This window comes from Leopardus geoffroyi, chromosome E1 (genome assembly GCF_018350155.1).
Source record: "Leopardus geoffroyi isolate Oge1 chromosome E1, O.geoffroyi_Oge1_pat1.0, whole genome shotgun sequence".
Taxonomy (NCBI): domain Eukaryota; kingdom Metazoa; phylum Chordata; class Mammalia; order Carnivora; family Felidae; genus Leopardus; species Leopardus geoffroyi.
The window spans coordinates 3,051,671-3,070,799 of record NC_059330.1 but is presented as its reverse complement, the minus strand read 5'-3'; the positions used below and the strand labels follow the sequence as shown (position 1 = coordinate 3,070,799).

General features: G+C 53.4%; 2 protein-coding genes across 13 annotated transcripts in view; one reads left to right on the top strand and one right to left on the bottom strand.

Moving 5' to 3' along the window:
* Nucleotides 1-19,129, bottom strand: part of NDEL1 (nudE neurodevelopment protein 1 like 1) — a 97,527-nt gene that overhangs the window by 15,216 nt on the left and 63,182 nt on the right. Inside the window, exon 9 of one of the 6 annotated variants that reach the window (XM_045490381.1) lies at nt 1,886-2,256. The exons of the other annotated variants lie outside the window; for them this stretch is intronic. Within the exon in view, the coding sequence (XP_045346337.1) occupies nt 2,061-2,256 (196 nt within the window). The 3' untranslated portion in view covers nt 1,886-2,060. Of the gene's footprint in view, nt 1-1,885; nt 2,257-19,129 lie in introns of those variants that run through there. 6 annotated transcript variants of the gene reach the window in all.
* MYH10 (myosin heavy chain 10) overlaps nt 1-19,129 on the top strand; it is a 135,084-nt gene that overhangs the window by 113,683 nt on the left and 2,272 nt on the right. For all 7 annotated transcript variants that reach the window (XM_045490374.1, XM_045490370.1, XM_045490369.1 and 4 more), the window contains 13 exons: nt 226-432; nt 3,108-3,212; nt 4,459-4,611; nt 4,998-5,246; nt 5,504-5,716; nt 7,347-7,559; nt 8,677-8,838; nt 12,825-12,953; nt 15,530-15,618; nt 16,374-16,497; nt 16,581-16,789; nt 17,693-17,801; nt 18,703-18,875. In XM_045490374.1, the coding sequence (XP_045346330.1) occupies nt 226-432; nt 3,108-3,212; nt 4,459-4,611; nt 4,998-5,246; nt 5,504-5,716; nt 7,347-7,559; nt 8,677-8,838; nt 12,825-12,953; nt 15,530-15,618; nt 16,374-16,497; nt 16,581-16,789; nt 17,693-17,801; nt 18,703-18,875 (2,135 nt within the window). The remainder of the gene's footprint in view (nt 1-225; nt 433-3,107; nt 3,213-4,458; nt 4,612-4,997; nt 5,247-5,503; nt 5,717-7,346; nt 7,560-8,676; nt 8,839-12,824; nt 12,954-15,529; nt 15,619-16,373; nt 16,498-16,580; nt 16,790-17,692; nt 17,802-18,702; nt 18,876-19,129) is intronic.

The window sequence follows — 19,129 nt, the reverse complement described above, 5'->3', positions numbered from 1 at the left end:
GGTGTACTGAGCCCCCACGCGTCTGGCTCTCCTACCCTGGGCAGGGAGTACAGGCGTTTCCTCCATAGAGATCTCCGTGCTCGGGGGAGAGCAGAGGTTTTCATTCGCTCACTCCGATGCTGAGTGCGGCCCGGGTATCGGGCACCATCCTGCTGATACAAAAAGCAGCGCCTTGTATGGAGTGTTCTAAAAATACTGGCAAATTTCTCTTCCCTCCCCTCCTAGTTCAAGGCAAATCTGGAGAAGAACAAGCAGGGCCTGGAGACTGACAACAAAGAGCTGGCGTGTGAGGTCAAGGTGCTGCAGCAGGTCAAGGCCGAGTCTGAGCACAAGAGGAAGAAACTGGACGCGCAGGTGCAGGAGCTCCACGCCAAGGTCTCGGAAGGAGACAGACTCCGGGTGGAGCTGGCCGAGAAAGCAAACAAGTTACAGGTGAGCCCGGAAAACCCAACTCGGGACGCACCCGCGGCGGCCTGTCCGCGACCGTCGAGCCCCTTGGGGCCCGCTGCCGTCCGGGGTGCGTGGTGTGTTTAAGTTCAGTCCTACTAGGTATCTCAGGGACGGACAGCACGAATTGGCCTTAATTGTAGTAAATCCCACACTGAACAGTGGGTATAGCTTTGGGCTTTGAACACAACTTCAGCTGCTCCATTAGACCAGTCAGTAAGGCAGGTGGGGCAGTGGGCGCAGAAACGGGTGCCTGGTGTTGGTGCTAGCTTGCGAAAACTGGACTTTTTATACACTGCTGGTCCAAGTATAAATTGAGACAATGTTTTCTAAAGAACAGGTCAGCAGTGTTGGTGTCACAGGCCTTAAAAATATGAATACCCTGGGGCGCCTGGCTGGCTCAGTGGGTAGAGTGTGTGACTCCTGATGTCAGGGTTGTGAGTTCAAGCCCCACACTAGGTGTAGAGATTCCTTAAAAGTAAAATCTTGGGAGTGCCTGGCTGGCTCAGTCAGTCAGGCGTCTGGCTGTTGGTTTCGGCTCAGGTCGTGATCTCATGGTTTGTGAGTTTGAGCCCCTCTTTAGGCTCTACGCTGATGGTGCAGAGCCTCTCCCTCCCTCCCTCCCTCTCTGCCCCTCCCCCACTTGTTCTCTCTCTCCCTCTCCCCCACCCCCACGCGCTCTCTCAAATATTTACAAAATTAAAATCCTGAAAAAGACAAGACAGTTCGTATACGTACGAAAGACAAAGACACATGTACATACAGGATACCCTACAGTCCAATAAAGTGATGTCTAGTAACGTGATCCAGGGAAATAAGGATCACACGCAGACTCTGCTTCTGAGAATGCTCGTTGCAGAAATATGTACGAAAGAGCGTAATTGGAATAACTTTCATGTCCAAGTGTGGACTCCTACACCACCAATAAAGACGAGACGATAGATGAATGTCTGTGGGTGAGAAAAGACGCACGTTCCGTGGTGCTGCACTAGAAACGGCTTCCAGAGCCGAGCTATGCCAGACGCCCAAGACCACCGGGCGGACTCCCAGGACTCCGCACGGGGTCCTGCTCACAGCCATATTTATCACAGCGAAAGGATACAGAGCAAGTCAGTAAAGGGCAAAGGCGGGAGGCCCTGAGGAAACCAGGTGCGAGCTCCCAGCAGGCCCCCTGGGGGGCAGGGAGCTGGGCCGGCACGTGGGCGTCCTTTCCACGCGGAAGCTCGCGGAACCTCGGGGCCCAGCGCTGTGGTTGGGGGCTGGTCCCGACGGCCCCACTGCCTGACTCCCAGAAGGAAGGCACGCGTTCGGCATACAGCACGGTGTTTACACAAGCCGCTTTGTGCAGACGGCACGGGGAGCCGTTCTATTTTAGGGAATGGTAGGCGCTCTCGCGAAATCCAGCCGAGGCCCGGGCAGGCGTTGCCAACAAGCCTTTCTAAGGGGAGCAGTCTCGGGCCTCCCCTGTTAACTCTTGCCTGTCCGGGGAGGTGTTCTCCAGAGAGAGGCCGTTACACAGTGTTACTAACGTCATCATACGTTACCGTCCGGGTGGCAAGGAGGCGAGGCAAGTGACCCTCGTGGGCGCCTGTGGACGCTCTCTCCTTCCATCCTTACGTCACCCCCTGGGCGCGTCGGGCTGAGGAGGAACGTGAAGCTAAGGTGAGGAGCTGGCGGCCCTCTGGCCGCTCCCCTGCAGGTGACGGAGCCCGAGCTGAAGGCTGGAGGTCTGTCTCTGATGAGTCCAGAGCCTTCCGCCACCACACTGTCGCCAAGACTGTTGGCACGTGCCCTCTCCAGAGGATGTTGCTAAAACGAGTAAAAACAGGAATGTCGTTGGCTTGCCTTACGTGTACGGAGACGCCCTCTGCACACCTTCCCTTCACTAATGCGACCGAGGGTCAAACCGGAGTGAAGGGCCACCTGTCGTCCCTGCCCTTCTCCCCACTACCTGCTCTGCTCACAAAGAATTACAAAAGGTCTCCTACCCTGGGGATTTGGTGGGGGAGGGGCAGGTCAGAGCCTTCACGAAGGAGGAAAAGGCAACAATGTTTTTACCACATCGTTCATGAAATCTGGCCTTAAGACTATAGCTAAATATTCCTGATAAATCTGTACCACCAGATTTTTAAGCTTAAAAAGAACTTTAGATAGGGTACGAGAACTTACACTCCTCTAAATCCCTGTAACTCTAGAAGACTAGGCATTTACTTGCACCCCTAACACAGGGTTAACGCATCTCAGTGTGAAAAAGGATTAAATAACAGTGCCTGCTGATCTGGGAGCCTCTTCACATAGCAGAGGAGCCACAGAGAGAATTTAGTGCAATCTTTGTTTCTTCATGATAAAAAACAAGACGGTGAGCAGGAATGCGGAGAACCGCGCTCCGTGCACGGGCTCTGCCGTTAACATTCCTCCCTGTCCTTCCAGCAGGGACTCTGACGTTGTCTGCGGCGGCTGGCACGGTGCCTGCCTCTGTGGGCACTGTTGGGAGGCAACGCCTGTGATGGAAGTCCTCCTTGGGTTTGAGGGTTTCAGGATCCCTTCTCCTCCCCCGGAAACACTGCTGTATTTGTGTGCGTTGAAGAGTGGTGAGGCTGGACCTTTTTGTCTGCTTCCTGTCGCATCACACGGAATCTTGTATTCCTTCCTCCTTGCAGAATGAATTGGATAATGTCTCCACGCTTCTGGAAGAAGCCGAGAAGAAGGGTATTAAATTTGCCAAGGACGCAGCCAGTCTGGAATCTCAACTACAGGACACACAGGTATTCTGGGGGGTGAAGGCCCTTGGTCATAGCTCCGCCGGTTCTGTAATCTACAAGTCCGTGGAACAGGACAGCCCCACAATTGCTTTCTTACCATCTCTGATTTTGTGCTCAACTTTTATTTGGAACCATCTTGCATCCTAACGGGCCTTGATGCTCAGGAAGTCTCTGAGGCTCAGTTATCTGGATGCAGAGCCCTCAGCGTCTGGCAGGCTTGTGGGCACCAGCGGGCACCGCCTGGAACATGGTTCACTGAGCAGCGGTCCTACTGCGCACACAAGTATTGCCGGCTGGTTTAAATAAGATTGTTTTTTTTGTGGTTGAAATTATATTACACTGACCTAATAGTCCATTTCGTAAAAAGGTAGGTTGAGGCCTTCTTATCGAAACATGTTAGGGATGTCTTCACGTCAGACATAAGTTAGGATGACAACTTTGATGTGAAAATAACACCGCACTTTCTTCTTGGAGTTTCATATCTTCTTTTTATTAAATTTGTTAATTTTATAAGAACGTTGATTTGCTAGGTGCTGGGGATACAGGGGTAAACATCTCTTGGAGCTTACACTATGACAGGGCACATCCTGGTCAGTGAGACTATGGGAGACCAGGGGCGGGTCACGGGAATCAGTCTGGCAGGAAGTCTGCAAAGGACAGACAGCTGACAGGTTGCCCGATACTGGAGGTAAGCATAATGAGAAATGCCAAGTGCCTCAACTAAGGGACAGAGGAGTGGGGAGAAAGGTCTGCCAGAAGTACGGAGATGCTGGAGACGGAGGCATCTCGGGCCACTCAGCTCCTGGCCTGGGTGCCTGCAGTGAACGACACTGCTGTTCCTCAAGGACAAGTTGAAAGCAGTGTTTTGGGGGCGCCTGGGTGGTTCAGTTAAGTGCCTGACTCTTGATTTTGGCTCAGGTCGTGATCTTGCAGTTCATGAATTTGAGCCCCACGTAGGCACCTGCCTGGGATTCTCTCTCCCTCTGCCCACCCCCCGCCCCGGTCACTCACTGTCTCTCTCAAAACAAATAAACATTTAAAACAAGATTTTTAAAAAGCAGTATTTCTGTTAAGATCGTCTATAAAATTATCAGGCGTGTTTTTAAATCATTTCTGTTTCTTAAGATCACGGGGTAGTTGTGACCCCCCGAGGCGCTGTGTTTTTTGTGCCGTGGCTTTGTTTTTAAGAAAGGTGTTTGTGTTCAATGATCGGTGTAACTCCGGTATCGACCTCTTGTGAAATAAACAGGAGCTTCTTCAGGAGGAGACGCGCCAAAAGCTGAACCTGAGCAGTCGCATCCGGCAGCTGGAGGAGGAGAAGAACGGCCTCCAGGAGCAGCAGGAGGAGGAAGAGGAGGCCAGGAAGAACCTGGAGAAGCAAGTGCTGGCCCTGCAGGCGCAGGTGCGCGAGTGCCCGCGGATGCCGCGGTGGCCTGGCTGTGTGCGCTTAGCGACCAACGTCCTCTCCGCTTGGGACAGTTAACTAGGCTGTACGAAACTAAGCCCCGTAAGCGTGTTCTCTGACCCAGCCAAGTGCCGGTAGTCCGGTGAGGGTGCGGGAAGCCTCGACAGTGACCTCGGACTGGGTCCGCCGTGCAAGGACGCAGACCAGCCATCCTCTTAATGATGATGAGCTAAGACATCGTTACAGTCTGAGCCTCGTTTGCTCGCAGTCACGTATTGATTTATACGTCTTTTCTCCAAATACGGAAAACGAGCTTTCTCCGTTCCTCACCTGTAAGAGCCACTGGGGTTGTTTAACGTGGGTCTCTCTTCCCGTACAACCAGCTGACAGATACCAAGAAGAAAGTAGACGATGACTTAGGAACAATCGAAAGTTTGGAAGAAGCCAGAAAGAAGCTCCTGAAGGACGCGGAGGCGCTGGGCCAGCGCCTGGAGGAGAAGGCTTCGGCCTACGACAAGCTGGAGAAGACCAAAAACCGCCTGCAGCAGGAGCTCGACGACCTGACGGTGGACCTGGACCAACAGCGCCAGATCGCCTCCAACTTGGAGAAGAAGCAGAAGAAGTTCGACCAGGTGGGCCCCGCGTCCCTGCGTCCCAGGGCCAGTGCCACACGCTGCCGCCTCCTGGCAGACGCTCTTGTTGTCGTGGTTTAAAATAATCTTCGTGTTTATACGTATTTGTAGAAAACTGGAAAGGGAGAAAAGCAGAAAGAAATAGCACCCATGAACCACAGTAGGGGGCTCAGCAGGAAGTCAGACACACAGCGAATGAGAAGCGTGTTTGTCGCTTTCGTGTTGTTTCTAACGTGTCCCGACACCGTTCCGTGCAGCTGTTAGCAGAAGAGAAGAACATCTCTGCTCGCTATGCAGAGGAGCGAGACCGCGCGGAGGCAGAGGCCAGGGAGAAGGAAACCAAAGCCCTGTCCCTGGCGCGGGCCCTCGAGGAGGCCCTGGAGGCCAAGGAGGAGTACGAGAGGCAGAACAAGCAGCTTCGAGCGGACATGGAAGACCTGATGAGCTCCAAGGACGACGTGGGGAAGAACGTGAGTGTCCCAGGGACCCGGCCCCCCGCGGGGGAGGATCTGGGAAGGCGTCTCCCGACAGCGCGGGAGCATGGCGGCGTCCTGGCCTGTGCAGGGATGGGGACTGAGGTCTCCCGGGACAAGCTGTCGGACCCTGCGGTCTGTGCTCGGTTCTCGGTGCCTGAGCCACGAGTTCTCTTAGCGGCCCTGACCAATGGTGACGCTTGGTTTATTCCTGTCATCTTCACGCCCCCCCCCCCCCCCGGGCCCTACGTCCTGGCAGGAATGTCACTGTTCCCGAGTCACAGGGAGTTCCCAAGCACAGGTACCACGAGGTCCCCCCGGGCCAAGGACAGCAGCCCCTGTCCTTCCTGGCCCGGGCCTTCCCAGCTGAGACTCTTGGTTTTCCCTGAAGGCTTCAAGTGCTTTGGGGGCTCGTTGACAGTCTGGAAGTTTCTGTGATGCTGTCCTTTACTGCATACATGCTCTACAAGAGCCGGGGTGATGTTTATTTGTCCCACACCCCTCAAGTGTATGAGGTGTGGAGGATTGTGAGGCCGGGCTGGGGCCGGAAGCAGTGCATTCTCCCCAGGAGGAGCCACTTAACCTCCTGATCTGTGTCATCTGCCAGACAATGTTGCACTTGCCCTGTCTCAGGAAGCTGCGACATAGGGGCTCTCTGGCCACATCATAAAGGAGGGAAGACTCTCCTCCCTTCCTGTTGGGTCTCCTACAGCCCGGTGCCCGGAGGGTCAGCCCCATGGACAAGAGGCTGCCTAGACTAGAAGTGGCCATGATCGCGCAGTCGTACGTAGACAACTCCACAATGGCTTTTTTTCTTTTCTTTTTTTTTTTTAATTAAGTAAGCTTCTATGCCCAATGTGGGGCTCAAACTCACAACTCCACAATCAAGAGGTTCACGCTCCACTGACTAAGCCAGCCAGGCACCCAGTTTTCTCGTTCCTCTTAGTTTTCACTAGAATAATGGACATGTTCATTCCACAGACCTCACTTTGGTGCCTAAGCAGCAGCAGGGGCTGCGGGGCCTCCCCTGCCACGTCTCCTGCTGCCCCTGGGAGAGGTGGCGTGGCCACCTGAGAGGTGTCTCGGGGACGGATCAGAGGGGACGCGGGGCAGACGCGCTCGGCACCAAGAACTAGGTGGGGGTGTGTGGTGGCGAAGGTCGGGCCACTTCTCACGCGTCCCCCGCTCCACAGGCCTGACACACCTAAGTAGTTACAAGTTCCCACGTACATCTGCAGCACAGGTGAGGTTTTCACAGCAAGACGGGATCCCCCACAGCACCTTTCACGCGCAGACAGCAGGCAGATGGCCAGTCCACAGACGGGCTCCTCGGACACCGTGCTCTGTTCGTTGTTCTTTGGCTTTTAAAGACGTCTCCACTTCAAGGTCACCGGAGAAGACCTTACTGATGATAGAGCACGAGTGATCCATCAGGAGCTCCGTGCTGCCGTCTGAATAGCGTGCTCCAAGACAGGGGACGGCAGGGCCGTAGCAGGAGCGGGGCCAGGAGGGACCAGAGCGGCCTTCGTGCCCTGCGGGGGCCTGTAACCGATGAGAACACAGACCACTGTCCTTGTCCGTGCCTCTGCCAAGGCTCAGCCCTGTGCCGCTGCCTCCTGTGGTTTAGGTGCACGAACTTGAGAAATCCAAACGGGCGCTAGAGCAGCAGGTGGAGGAGATGAGGACCCAGCTGGAGGAGCTGGAAGATGAACTTCAGGCCACGGAGGACGCCAAGCTTCGCCTAGAGGTCAACATGCAGGCCATGAAGGCCCAGTTTGAGAGGGACCTGCAGACCAGAGATGAACAGAACGAGGAGAAGAAGCGGCTGCTGGTTAAACAGGTAAGCGGAAGGACGCAGGGCCCCCGGGGACGAGCCTGTCTGGTCTCTCAAGTCCGGTTGTGGGTCCATATGCTGCTGGTTCGTGTCGGCCCACGTCAGCTGGAGCTAAATCCATTTATGTCCTCGTTTGATTAGCTTATTCTCTGAAATCTAATGTAATTATTTTTGGTTTCCTGTTTCTCAGACAACAGCACTGCTGTTGATAACCAGGAGATTTACCGGTGACTCAATAGGCCTCGTGTGGTGGGATGTCCAAGAACATGTGCTTGGGTGCAAATTCTGTGACTGTCAAAACGTGCGGGCGAAGGAAAGAACCCCGATGCCCCTTGCAAGGGGAAATTCGCCTCACATCCCTTGTTGGGAAAAGGAAAACTGGCTGCTTACATTTTTTGGTTTTAAAAAGTTGCTGGGCGTTTGGAATTTTGTATAGTTTTCCGAACATATGTCAAACTTCTAATTTTAAAAGTTTAGTTTAGAATTTAATTGTGGGTATTTTGACAGTCCCTTGAAGTTCGTGGTATCGGGTCTTGGATCTGGAATACATTGGTCTTACTTTGTTATTTTCACTGCACCGGCATTTAGCACACTAGTCACTTCTTGCCAGATAATTAGTCACCTCCTACTCGGTGACTTCAAAGAGCACGTATTTTGCTCCCAGTTTCTGTGGGTCAGGAATTCTGAACCGACGGGGCGGGTGCATCGTCTGAAGGCCAGGCCTGGGCTCGGGGACCCACGTCCAAGCTGGCTCCCCTCGGGTATTGGGGCCTGAGACCTCGGCACCTGGCCGCCTGGGCGTCCCCGGATGAAACCACCCCGAGAAAATGTCTCCTGGCTTTCCACTGTGTCGTGCCACCTCAGCCGGGAGCTGGAGATTGGAGGGGAAGGGCTCTGCCTCCTGTGTGCCATCACGTGGCGGGGGGGGGGGGGGGGGGGGGAGGGGGAGTGGTGCGTACAGGGTTTTCGGCTTAAAGGCCTCTTTGAACAAACTGCAGCTCCTGGGCTTTTCTGTTATTAACGACGGCTGCTCCGGAGCAGAGAGCACCTACGATGACAGGCTGCCGATCCCCGTGTGGGGACACCTGGGTCTGGCCAGACATAACCCCGGTGCCTCCGTTAGGTGCGGGAGCTGGAGGCGGAGCTGGAGGACGAGCGGAAGCAGCGGGCGCTGGCGGTCGCGTCCAAGAAGAAACTGGAAATAGACCTGAAGGACCTGGAAGCTCAGATGGAGGCCGCGAACAAAGCCAGGGACGAGGTGGTCAAGCAGCTCCGCAAGCTTCAGGTGCGTGCGGCCAGCGGGCTCTGACGGAGCACGCGGTGGCCGGGTTGCGGGCCACAGAGGCGGCACGCGTGCATCTCGTGTCTGCGGGCCGCGCGTGGCCCCTCAGCAAGTCCGGGACACGGCCCCTGGAGACGCTGAGCTACGCGCGAGCCACCCAACAGGAAGGTGGTGCTCCCCTCCCTCCCACTGCCGCAGGCGCTCGTCCTCTTTCCGGTCGTGGCTTAGCACTCCGGCCGCTCGAGTGATGTGCCAGTTTTCACTGTCGCGGTGACCGATTTCCAGAATATCTCCCGCTATTGTGGGATATAACGGACCCTCTCTCGTAATAGGCCCTTTTCTGGGGGGCTCAACGGTTATGACAAGCTTGAGAAAATTTCCATTTCTCTGACCGTGGTGATTCCACATCTTAAGAATGTCTTCTAGGGGCGCCAGATGGCTCAGGTCACGATCTCCGCAGTTCGTGGGATCGCGTGCCCCATGTTGGGCTCTGTGCGGATAACGTGGAATCTGCTTGGAATTCTGTCTCCCCCTCCCCCACTCGCATGCACTCCTTCTCTCGCTCTCAAAATAAACTTAAGATGAATGTGTTCTAACGAAATCTGAGAAGAAACACCTATGAACAAAGATCACAGCTGAAGTGGTATTTGTGACAGCAACAAAGGGAAACCACCTAAATGTAAGTGGACTGCCAGCCATTTACATGGTGGGGCTATGGATGCAAGGAAGGGGCTTAAGTCCATAAAGGAAGACAGAGCGCAGGCGGCTTCTTTCACAGCCACACACGCAGAAAGGTGTTCGTGGACATAAACATAAAACATTTAAAAGGAACAGCCAACTCTGGATAGTAAGTTTAAAAGCAACTTAACTGCTTCCTTGTATTTTTTTTAAAAAGCCAAGCACAAAGCTCTTATTCTGACGAGCTTATTACAAAGATTATTAAGCATATTACAGAAACTATACGTAACTGTGATTTTGTTTACATAACAGCTGTAGGGAGTTTTAATTCACAGACCATACAACTTACCTGCTTATTTTCAGTATATTTTAGTACATTCACAGGGTTCTACAAACATTACCACTATGCAATTTTGGACATTTAAATCCCTCGAAAAGAAACCGTGCACCCGGCAGCGGTCACTGCACACGATCTGCCCTGCGTGGCGCTCATCGACCATCTGTCTGCTTTCTGTGTGTCGAGATTTGCGTATGCTGGACGTTTCATATAAATGGAATCGTAAAATATGTGGCTTCTGTGCCTGGCTTCTTTCCCTTAGCGTGTTTTCAAGGTTCATCCGTAGCGTGGCATCCATTAGGACTTCATTCCTTTTTGTGACCATATGACGTTCCATCGTATGCATCGCCCACAGGTCATTAATCCAACAGTTGATGAATATTTGGGTTGACTTTTCGGACACTCTGAATACTGCTGCTATGAACATTCGTGAACATTTGTGTAGACGTGTGCTTTCGAGTTCTCTTCGGTAGATACATACCTAGGAGTGGAATTGTTAGGTTATGTGGGAATTCTGTTTAACTGCCTGCCCCGCCTCTCCACAGCGATGGTCCCACTTTACATTTCCTACCAGCTGTGTGTGGGGATTCGAGCTTTACTGCGTCCTCACCAATATCTGCTATTCGTTTTCTATAGTCATCCCAGTGGGTATGAAGTGGTATTTCATTGTGGTTTTTGATGTGCATTTCCCTAATGACTAATGAACATCTTTTCACTTGCTTATTGGCCATTATCTTATTTGGGAAAAATCTCTCTTAATCCTCTGCTCATCTTCCTAATTGAGTTGTCTTTAATAACTGAGTTTTGTAACATTTCTGTGTATATTCTAGATGTTTCTTGTGAGATCTATGACTTCCAAATGTTCCATTCTCTAGTCTATTCACTCAGTGGTGCTGTGTACAATTTTTTTGTTTCTTGTGCTTTTGTCATCCGATCTATGAAACTACTGCCTATGCCCAGAAAGACTTATTCCTATGTTTTCTCCTAAGAGTTTTACACTTTCAGATTTTTTTTTAACCCGTTGAATTAGTTTTTGTTGGTTTTTTGTTTTTTTTTTAAGTTTGTTCAAGTTTTTCACATGAGCGGAGAAGAGGGAGAGGGAGGGAGAGAATCCCAAGCAGGTTCCACACTTGAGTGGGGGCTCAAACCCACAAACCATGAGATCATGATCTGAGCCAAAGTCAAGAGTCAGATGCTTAACTGACTGAGCCAACCAGGCGCCCCGGAAGACTCTTCCTTCCCCCATTGAATTATCTTGGCTCTTGGCACTCCCGTCAAAAATCTGGCCGTAGATTTATGTGTTTATTTCCGGACTCAGCTCTCTTTCGTTGATCTATATATCTTTTCTTATGCCAGTGTGACAGTCTCGATTGCCGCGGCTTCGTAAGTTTTCAAATTGGGAAGCGTAACATCTCTCGCTTTTCTGTTCTTTCTCAAGACGGTTTAGCTTTTCTGGTTTCTTACAATTCTTTACAGATTTTATGATCAACTTCAACGTTACAGATTTTAAAACCTTACAGATTTTATGATCAAACCTGCAAGTGGCATGTGGGCCACTTGGATTTCGATAATTTGTTGACTGGGTAGATTGATCTGGAGAGGACTTACCATCCTAACAATACTGTCTTCCAGTGTACGTTCCAGTGTATGAACGTGATTATCTTTCCATTTATTTAGCATTTCTTTTTTCAGTGATGATCTTATTTTATAGTTTTGGTGTACGAGTCATATACTTTAGCTAAATTTATACCTAAGTACTTTTGAGACAGCGAGCGCGCACACAATTGAGCAAGGGGCAGAGAGAGAGGGAGGGAAGCAGGACTCACCCAGGGCGCAAGCTCACCAGATGTGGGACTTGAATTCACAGACCGTGATCTTGTGACCTGAGCCAAAGTCAGATGCTTAACCAACTGAGCTACCCAGGCACCCTGTTTTTTTCGTTTTTGAGGCTGATACGTGTGATTGCTTTCCTGATTTTTGGAATGTTTATAGTATATGGAAATACAGTTGATTTTTGTATATTGATCTTGTAACATTGCTGAACTGGCTTCTTCTAATGGTTTTTTGGTGGATTCCTTAAGATGTTCAGTATACAAGATCACATCAGCAAATCAAGTGAGGGTTTTTGCTTCCTTTCCAATCTGGATATCTTTTCTGGTTTTTGTCGTGGCCTAACTGCTTTGACTAGAACTGTTACAGGGTTAAACAGAAGTGACAAAGTCAGACTTCCTGCTTCATTGCTAATCATAGGGGAAAGGCACTCACCATTCAGTATGTTAGGGGAAATCATAGGGGAAAGTCTTCTCACCATTCAGTATGTTAGCTGTTAGTTGTTCACTGATAACCCTTTATCAGAGTTGAGGGACGTCTCCTTCTATTCATTTTACTGAGTTGTTTTTATAATGAAAGGGTGTTAGATTTTGTCACCTGCTTCTTCTGCATTTATTGAGATGATCCTACGGCTGTATTAATTGATTTGGGGTGTCAAATTAATCCTCAGATAAATCCCACTTGGATCAGGGATATAATGGTGTATAATTCTTTTGGATTATACAAACTGATGGATCCAGTCTGCCACTATTTTGTTGATTTTTCCATCTATTTTCATAAGGGATATTGTTCTAAGTGTTTTCTTGCGATACCTTTGTCACTGGCACGTACTTTATTTTTTGAGCTTGCACGTGCACACACCAGTGGGGGAGGGGCGAAGGGAGAAAGAAAAGAACCTCAAGCAGGCTCCATGCTGCTTGAGGAACCCAGCTTGGGGCTCGATCCCCCGAGGATCCCCTAGGATCATGACCTGAGCCGAAATCAAGAGTCGGACACAGCCGAATGAGCCCCCCCGACCCCAGGCGCCCCGCCATATGCTTTCATATTTACAGTGACTGTACTTGGACTTTTATAATCTGGAAACAATATGTTTAAAATCTGAGAGCAGAAAGTCCTCTAAAACCTTCTTCCTATTTAATCTTAGGCTCAGATGAAGGATTACCAACGTGAATTAGAAGAAGCTCGTGCATCCCGGGATGAGATTTTTGCTCAATCCAAAGAGAGTGAAAAGAAACTCAAGAGTCTAGAAGCCGAAATCCTTCAATTGCAAGAGGTCTGTTTACTTACTTCCTCATCCATTTGTTCAAAAAATGTTTACCCTGTATATTCCTCTACCTGGCTAACGGCCAAGGGACTGGTTAGTCACTTTTCGAGCGACTTACCAGGCCGTGCTCCACGTGTTATAAAAGGCAGTGGTGTTGATTTAGTGTTGGGAAGCATCGGGATGGTTGAACTCTTAAGTGTTCTAAGACCGCCCTGGTTTACATAGAAGCACTATTCCTGTGGTACTTAAAAGGGAAGCTGCAGGTTTCATTGACTCCCCGAGTGGTTCATCTTCTGATCACTTCTTCCATTTATCTGTTTTGGAAGTTCTCCTGAAGAGGGACTGACGGGGGCTTACGTGTGCTATGGGGTCATGTCCGCGGTAGACACACCTGACCATGCAGGTTTATTTTAACAGCTTTATGGAGATGTGAGTGACGTACAAAGGACTGCACACACACGATGTGTGTGTCCACACATCGCTGTGTGAACGGTGAGCACAAGTATTCCCACCTAGGAAAGGGAAGAGCAACTTGAGTTGAAATGTTGTTATCCGTTAATACGAAAACACGCCCACACAAACACCTAGAAACGATGGATTCGTGGTCACCAAAGACGCTGAATGTAGAGCAGAGCTTGTGAGAAAGAAGGGTGTCGGGGATGGAGAAGGGACTAAAAACCAAGTGAGTCGACACTGAGCAGACCCCAAGGTCCCTGGGAGAGGCAGCTTTCGGTTTGGATCCCTTTGTTTTGTTTCCTTGATTTTTGCTCCGGTCCTTACTTCCTTTGGGTTTTTCTTTTTCTGCTTTCTTGAGTCGCACACGTTAATTTTCCATTTTTTCTCTTGTCCGGTTCTGCTCCTAGAACACTGCACATTCCCCTCCAAATCCTGTCTTCACTGTGTCCTAAAAAATCTATGCTCTCGTCACCATTTAATTCCAATTTTTTCTCATTTCAATAATGGTTTCCTTTATTCCATGAACAACTTAAAAGTGTGGTTTAAATTTCCGAATGTGTGGATTTTTGTTCTCGTTGATTTCTGTTTTCTTGCACTGTGGCTAGAGAATAGAGACCAGAGCAGCTGTAGGGTCTAGAACATGACCAGTCTTTAAAAATGCTCCACGTCTGCTTAAAAGAACACCTGCTCCTCCGTGAAGCAAATGTTCAAGATCTGTGTGGTTCATCGTGGAGCTGACAGGGACACGCTCAGGGGAGGGGGCTCTGGGAGCCTGCCTCCCGGAGGCCCCCAGGGCACGAGCTGCGTACCCAAGCACACTCCCCGCCTTTTCAGAAAGTGTTTATTTCAGACTTTAGATAAGGGAGAAGAGACCCCCTGGAAAGCTAGCCCTGCCCTTCTGTTTCTTTTTCCTTCCCTCAGGCTCCTCCCCTTTCTCCCACGGGTTCCCCAGTGGGTGTCCACGGCACGCCCGGCCAGTGGGCAGAGGACGGAGCACCAGAGGCCAGATGGTAGAGCTGATGCTCAGTGTTTGTTGATCTGAGGCCCTGGGGTCGGGCCCAGAGTATCGTGGCTGCTGCCCTCCCAGCTGGGTCACCCCACCCCACGGGTCAGGACGGCATGTGCCGGAACCCGGGCCTTTCGCCTACATCCCGTGCGCTAACGTAAGAGGTGAACACACATGCCAAGCACACGGGCGAACTCTTTATGCGGCCCTGCTCCACAGGCATCTTTAAAGCTGTGCTTTTGCCAAATACGGCATTTTCAGGAAGCGCCAGCTGGTGGCAAGAGGCCCAGATGGGGAGAGTCAGAACCCCGAGTTTCTGCCGCCGACCAGTCTTGGCACTTGGCGACTCGCGTCATCCGTTAGGCCTCCGTTTCCTCACCTGTGCAGTAAGGGAAACGGTGCGGCTCTCAAATCCTGAGAACAGGATTTTAGTCTTGACCCACGTGGGCTAAGAAACGCACCCTGGCTGCCTCCTGTGGCGAACCCTCTTCCGAAGAAATTTGTGGAAAAGCTGCACCAGGCAGTTCTTCCTCCAGAGGATGGGCCCGGCCCGCGGTTCACAGAGAGCCGCCCGCACCGCCTCAGAGCCTGACTCCCACCTCCTTCGGGAGCCAGGCCCTGCTTACTGCAGAAGCCTGAGGGCTCACCCTCGCCCACACTCGCCACGGGAGCTGTGGTCCTCACTTCCCTGCACAACTACCGTGTTTCCTGGGACCTTGATGTTCACTGGTCAGTCCCGTGGACCTGACCTCCAAACTGCGCTACTGTGTATGTGACAGGTCCTTCAAGACCGTGAGCCGGTATAGTCGTGGGCTTGCAGGAGGTCTGTGCCGAGTTTAGGATTAAGAAACACCCGCTTTCTAGGGAGGGTGGGAACAGAGCTGCCTCTTCCGTTGGAAATGGCAGCAGAGCCCTCCCACGGACCAGGAGTCCCCTCTGGGGACTTTGTGCGGAAGGACGTGGACAGTAGCACGTCACCCGGCTTGTCTTCAGCCAGGCGGTGGCTTAATCTCTCAGGCCCGGCAGCAGCAAGGGGGCCGGAGCCAGGGTGGCCGCGGCCGGCAGGCTTCACATTTGAGGAACCCGTTACCTGGAGCTTAAACCCCACTCCAACCTTCCTTAGGAACTCGCCTCCTCTGAGCGAGCCCGCCGCCACGCCGAGCAGGAGAGGGACGAGCTGGCCGACGAGATCGCCAACAGCGCCTCTGGCAAGTGAGTCTCCTGGCAGCGGGTGGGAAGAATGGGCTAGAAACCGGCGACGGTGCCACCCTCCCCGCTCAGGCGCCTGCAGCCCATCCCCCTGGGGGCACACCTGTCACACCGGGAAGGCCGGGTCGTCTGGCATCTAGAAGTCCGTAGTTGACTTGCTCATCCGCTCGGAGCCTGCACGGACGGGCACAAGTTGCTGAGCGTCCAGACTGCCTTGGCGCCGGTCGGCCGCACAACCCAGGCAGGCCCCACCCCCTCACCAGCCATTCCCACCACAGGAGTGAAGGAGGCACAGTTGGAGCTATAGCCCGATTGGCGCAGGCCGTGTGGCCCGGCCGCGCAGGTCTTCACGCCCAGACTCGCGAGGTTTGGCAAGCAGCTGCCTTAAGACTTTGAACGCGTTTCTCGCGAAGTCCTAGTTTTTTCCAGTTAAGACTCTTTCTCCGTTTAATTACCGCCCTGAGGATTCATCACGGTCCTCTTCTAGCACAGTCCAGGGTAGAGGGTGCCAGGATCATTTTGGAGGTGGACCCGGGCCGTGGAGGACAGAGGGAGGTGCGGCAGGGAGAAGGGACGGGGCCCGGGCTGGGGTGGCGGGTTCGGAAGCGTCCTCGCCGGGGCTTGTGGACAGACTGGGGGACGGGGATGGGTGCGGGGGAGAGAGGAAAGCCCAAAAAGCTCCAGCGGCGGGGAGGTGAGCTCCCCGGGGTCGTGCCGCGGCCCCTGCTCTGAGCGCTGTCCCCTCCCTGCCCGGCCAGGTCTGCGCTGCTGGATGAGAAGCGGCGTCTGGAGGCGCGGATCGCGCAGCTGGAGGAGGAGCTGGAAGAGGAGCAGAGCAACACGGAGCTGCTCAACGACCGCTTCCGCAAGACCACGCTGCAGGTGGCCCGCGCCGCGGCCTGGCGCCCGGGAAGGGCTGCACTGCCCCCGTGGCGCAAGCGACTAAACCCGGCTCTCCTCTCCAGGTGGACACGCTGAACGCAGAGCTGGCGGCCGAGCGCAGCGCCGCCCAGAAGAGTGACAACGCGCGCCAGCAGCTGGAGCGGCAGAACAAGGAGCTCAAGGCCAAGCTGCAGGAACTGGAGGGCACCGTCAAGTCCAAGTTCAAGGCCACCATCTCGGCCCTGGAAGCCAAGATCGGGCAGCTGGAGGAGCAGCTGGAGCAGGAAGCCAAGTAAGAGGGTGCGGCCGCCCTCACCCCCAGACCTCCCTGCGTCTCCACTGCAGGCCGGGTCCGGGCCGAGCCCGGGAGTCGCAACCCAGACCGCCACACGCCCCTGGCCCTCTGGTGGCACGGGGACACCGGTCACCCGAGTGGGAGACAGAAGGTGGTGTCAGCCCGTGCTGGTGACTTCCCGGTGCCAGAGGACCCCCGGGCTTCCCGCTGTCCAGACTCCACTGCATCCGGATAAAAGGGCTTGTTGGCGGCCGCCGTAATTAACGTGACTTGCCCTTTCCAGCTAACTCCCTGGCTGTCCATTTTTGCATCACATTTGTGAAGGAACAAAAGAACATTCTCTGTTCTCAGTGCAGTTCTCCATGTGGCCTGTCAGGGCCTGTGTGGGCCCGTCTAGAAGCCTGCTGATTAGCTTGGCTCCAACAAGAGTCACTGTTAGAGCCGCACTAGCCCCTAGCGTCTTGGTAGGCAGTCCGTCAATTTTAAATTGAAACGGTCAGTTAATAAATTGGGTCTTGGTTTGTTTGGTTTTCAGGCTAAAAAGTTAGGTAATTAGAGTAACCAAAGTTTTGCCCTCAAAAAGTCTGAATTCAGTTTTTGGGACAGGTAGCTTTGCCCTTGAGATCATCACTGAATAAAGCGACCAATAGCTGTGTGTCAAGCCCCGACACATGCACGTTTTCTGCCTGGCGCCGTTAGGATACCTGAGAGGGAACCCATACTTTAAGCAGAGGGGAAACAGGTTTCCGGGCCGCAGCAATTACACCATCATTGTGGTCAGAGGTCCTGGAACAAGTCTAGCTTGTGTCCCTCCCGGACGAAAAGGACCTTAAAAGCACTCTCCTCGTTCAGCTGTCGTTTCTAGAGCTGCGAACACTAACGCGTTGGTCACTTGAACAGGGAACGGGCAGCCGCCAACAAGCTAGTCCGCCGCACAGAGAAGAAGCTGAAGGAGATCTTCATGCAGGTGGAAGACGAGCGTCGCCATGCAGATCAGTACAAAGAACAGGTAAGGGAAGAAGGCGGGCCCGGCGTTACCGTAAGACTGACTGGCGAGGGTAAGAAAGCGTCACAAACGAGTGCCGTCCTCCCCCTGAAGGCCCAGAGCAGCTCCTGGGCACTGGCCGGACTCAGGGTGGACACGGACAAAAGAAACGTGCCGTGTGCGGGGCCCGCGGGGTCCTCTCGCCTGCACCCAGGCACCTCTGTCTCCGCATCGAGGGGAAGCGCTAACGGGACTGGTCGCCGCGGCCACGTCCGCTCGGTCTGCTGCCTGGGGAGCCCTGCTCTCCCTCTGGCTCCCTCTGCCCTGATGAGACTTGTCACCGCAGACACGGGGAGGGAAGGCGGGCTCCACTCAGGCTCTCCCTCCATCCCCCACCTTCAGTTCCGGGAGGGTGAGGCCCGCGAGGCACTGGCGCGTGTCTGCGTCACAGAGTTCCGGTGTCCGCTCTCCGGACGGCTCTGCACTTGAATCCCAACATGCCCTCCAAGACGCCCGCATTGAACGGACTGTCGAAAGTGCCACCTGCCAGGGCTGGAGACCGTCCACACCGTTGGCTCTCGTACTCTGCAGGAAGAGGGATTCCTCCCCATGATCCCACGGGGCACTCCCGTGAAGACCCTAAACTGTGTCGTTTCTGCGGAAAACTCAAGGGGGGGAGGGGGGAGGATCTTGCATGTTTTAAGTCTCCTTTAGTATATGGTTTGCTTGGTAGACACTGGCTTTGCTGAGAGCGGCAGGCTGACCAAGAGGCTCAGCCTATCCCCCGTGTGTGTGTGTACACGGACGTACATGTGTGTGCTCACGTGGCTCTCGGGGTGGTGAGCTGTGCTAAATGCTCAGGATGTGGCCGTGCTGACTCTGATCTCCCCGGTGTGGTCCGACTTGGTCCCGTGACCTCCCCAAGATGGAGAAGGCCAACGCCAGGATGAAGCAGCTGAAACGGCAGCTGGAGGAAGCAGAGGAGGAAGCCACGCGTGCCAACGCGTCTCGGCGTAAACTCCAGCGGGAACTGGATGATGCCACGGAGGCCAACGAGGGCTTGAGCCGCGAGGTCAGCACTCTGAAGAACCGGCTGAGGTGAGCGACCCCAGGGGCTTGCGGGACAGGCGCTGGGTGTCGGAGAGTCCGTGGCAGGGGCTTGGCCAGCAGCCGCGTCTGTGGGCCTAGCGCCTGGGCCGGAGGCCCCCTTAGGTTCACGTGCGGTTACTTGTTCTCGCTCCCGAGTCACTTGGCATTCACCCCCTCGGGATTCCCGAGCTGCAGCGGTCCTCCGCCCCTGATGAGTGGACGACACAAATCCCCAGCACGAAGCTGGAGGGCCAGGCCAGGTG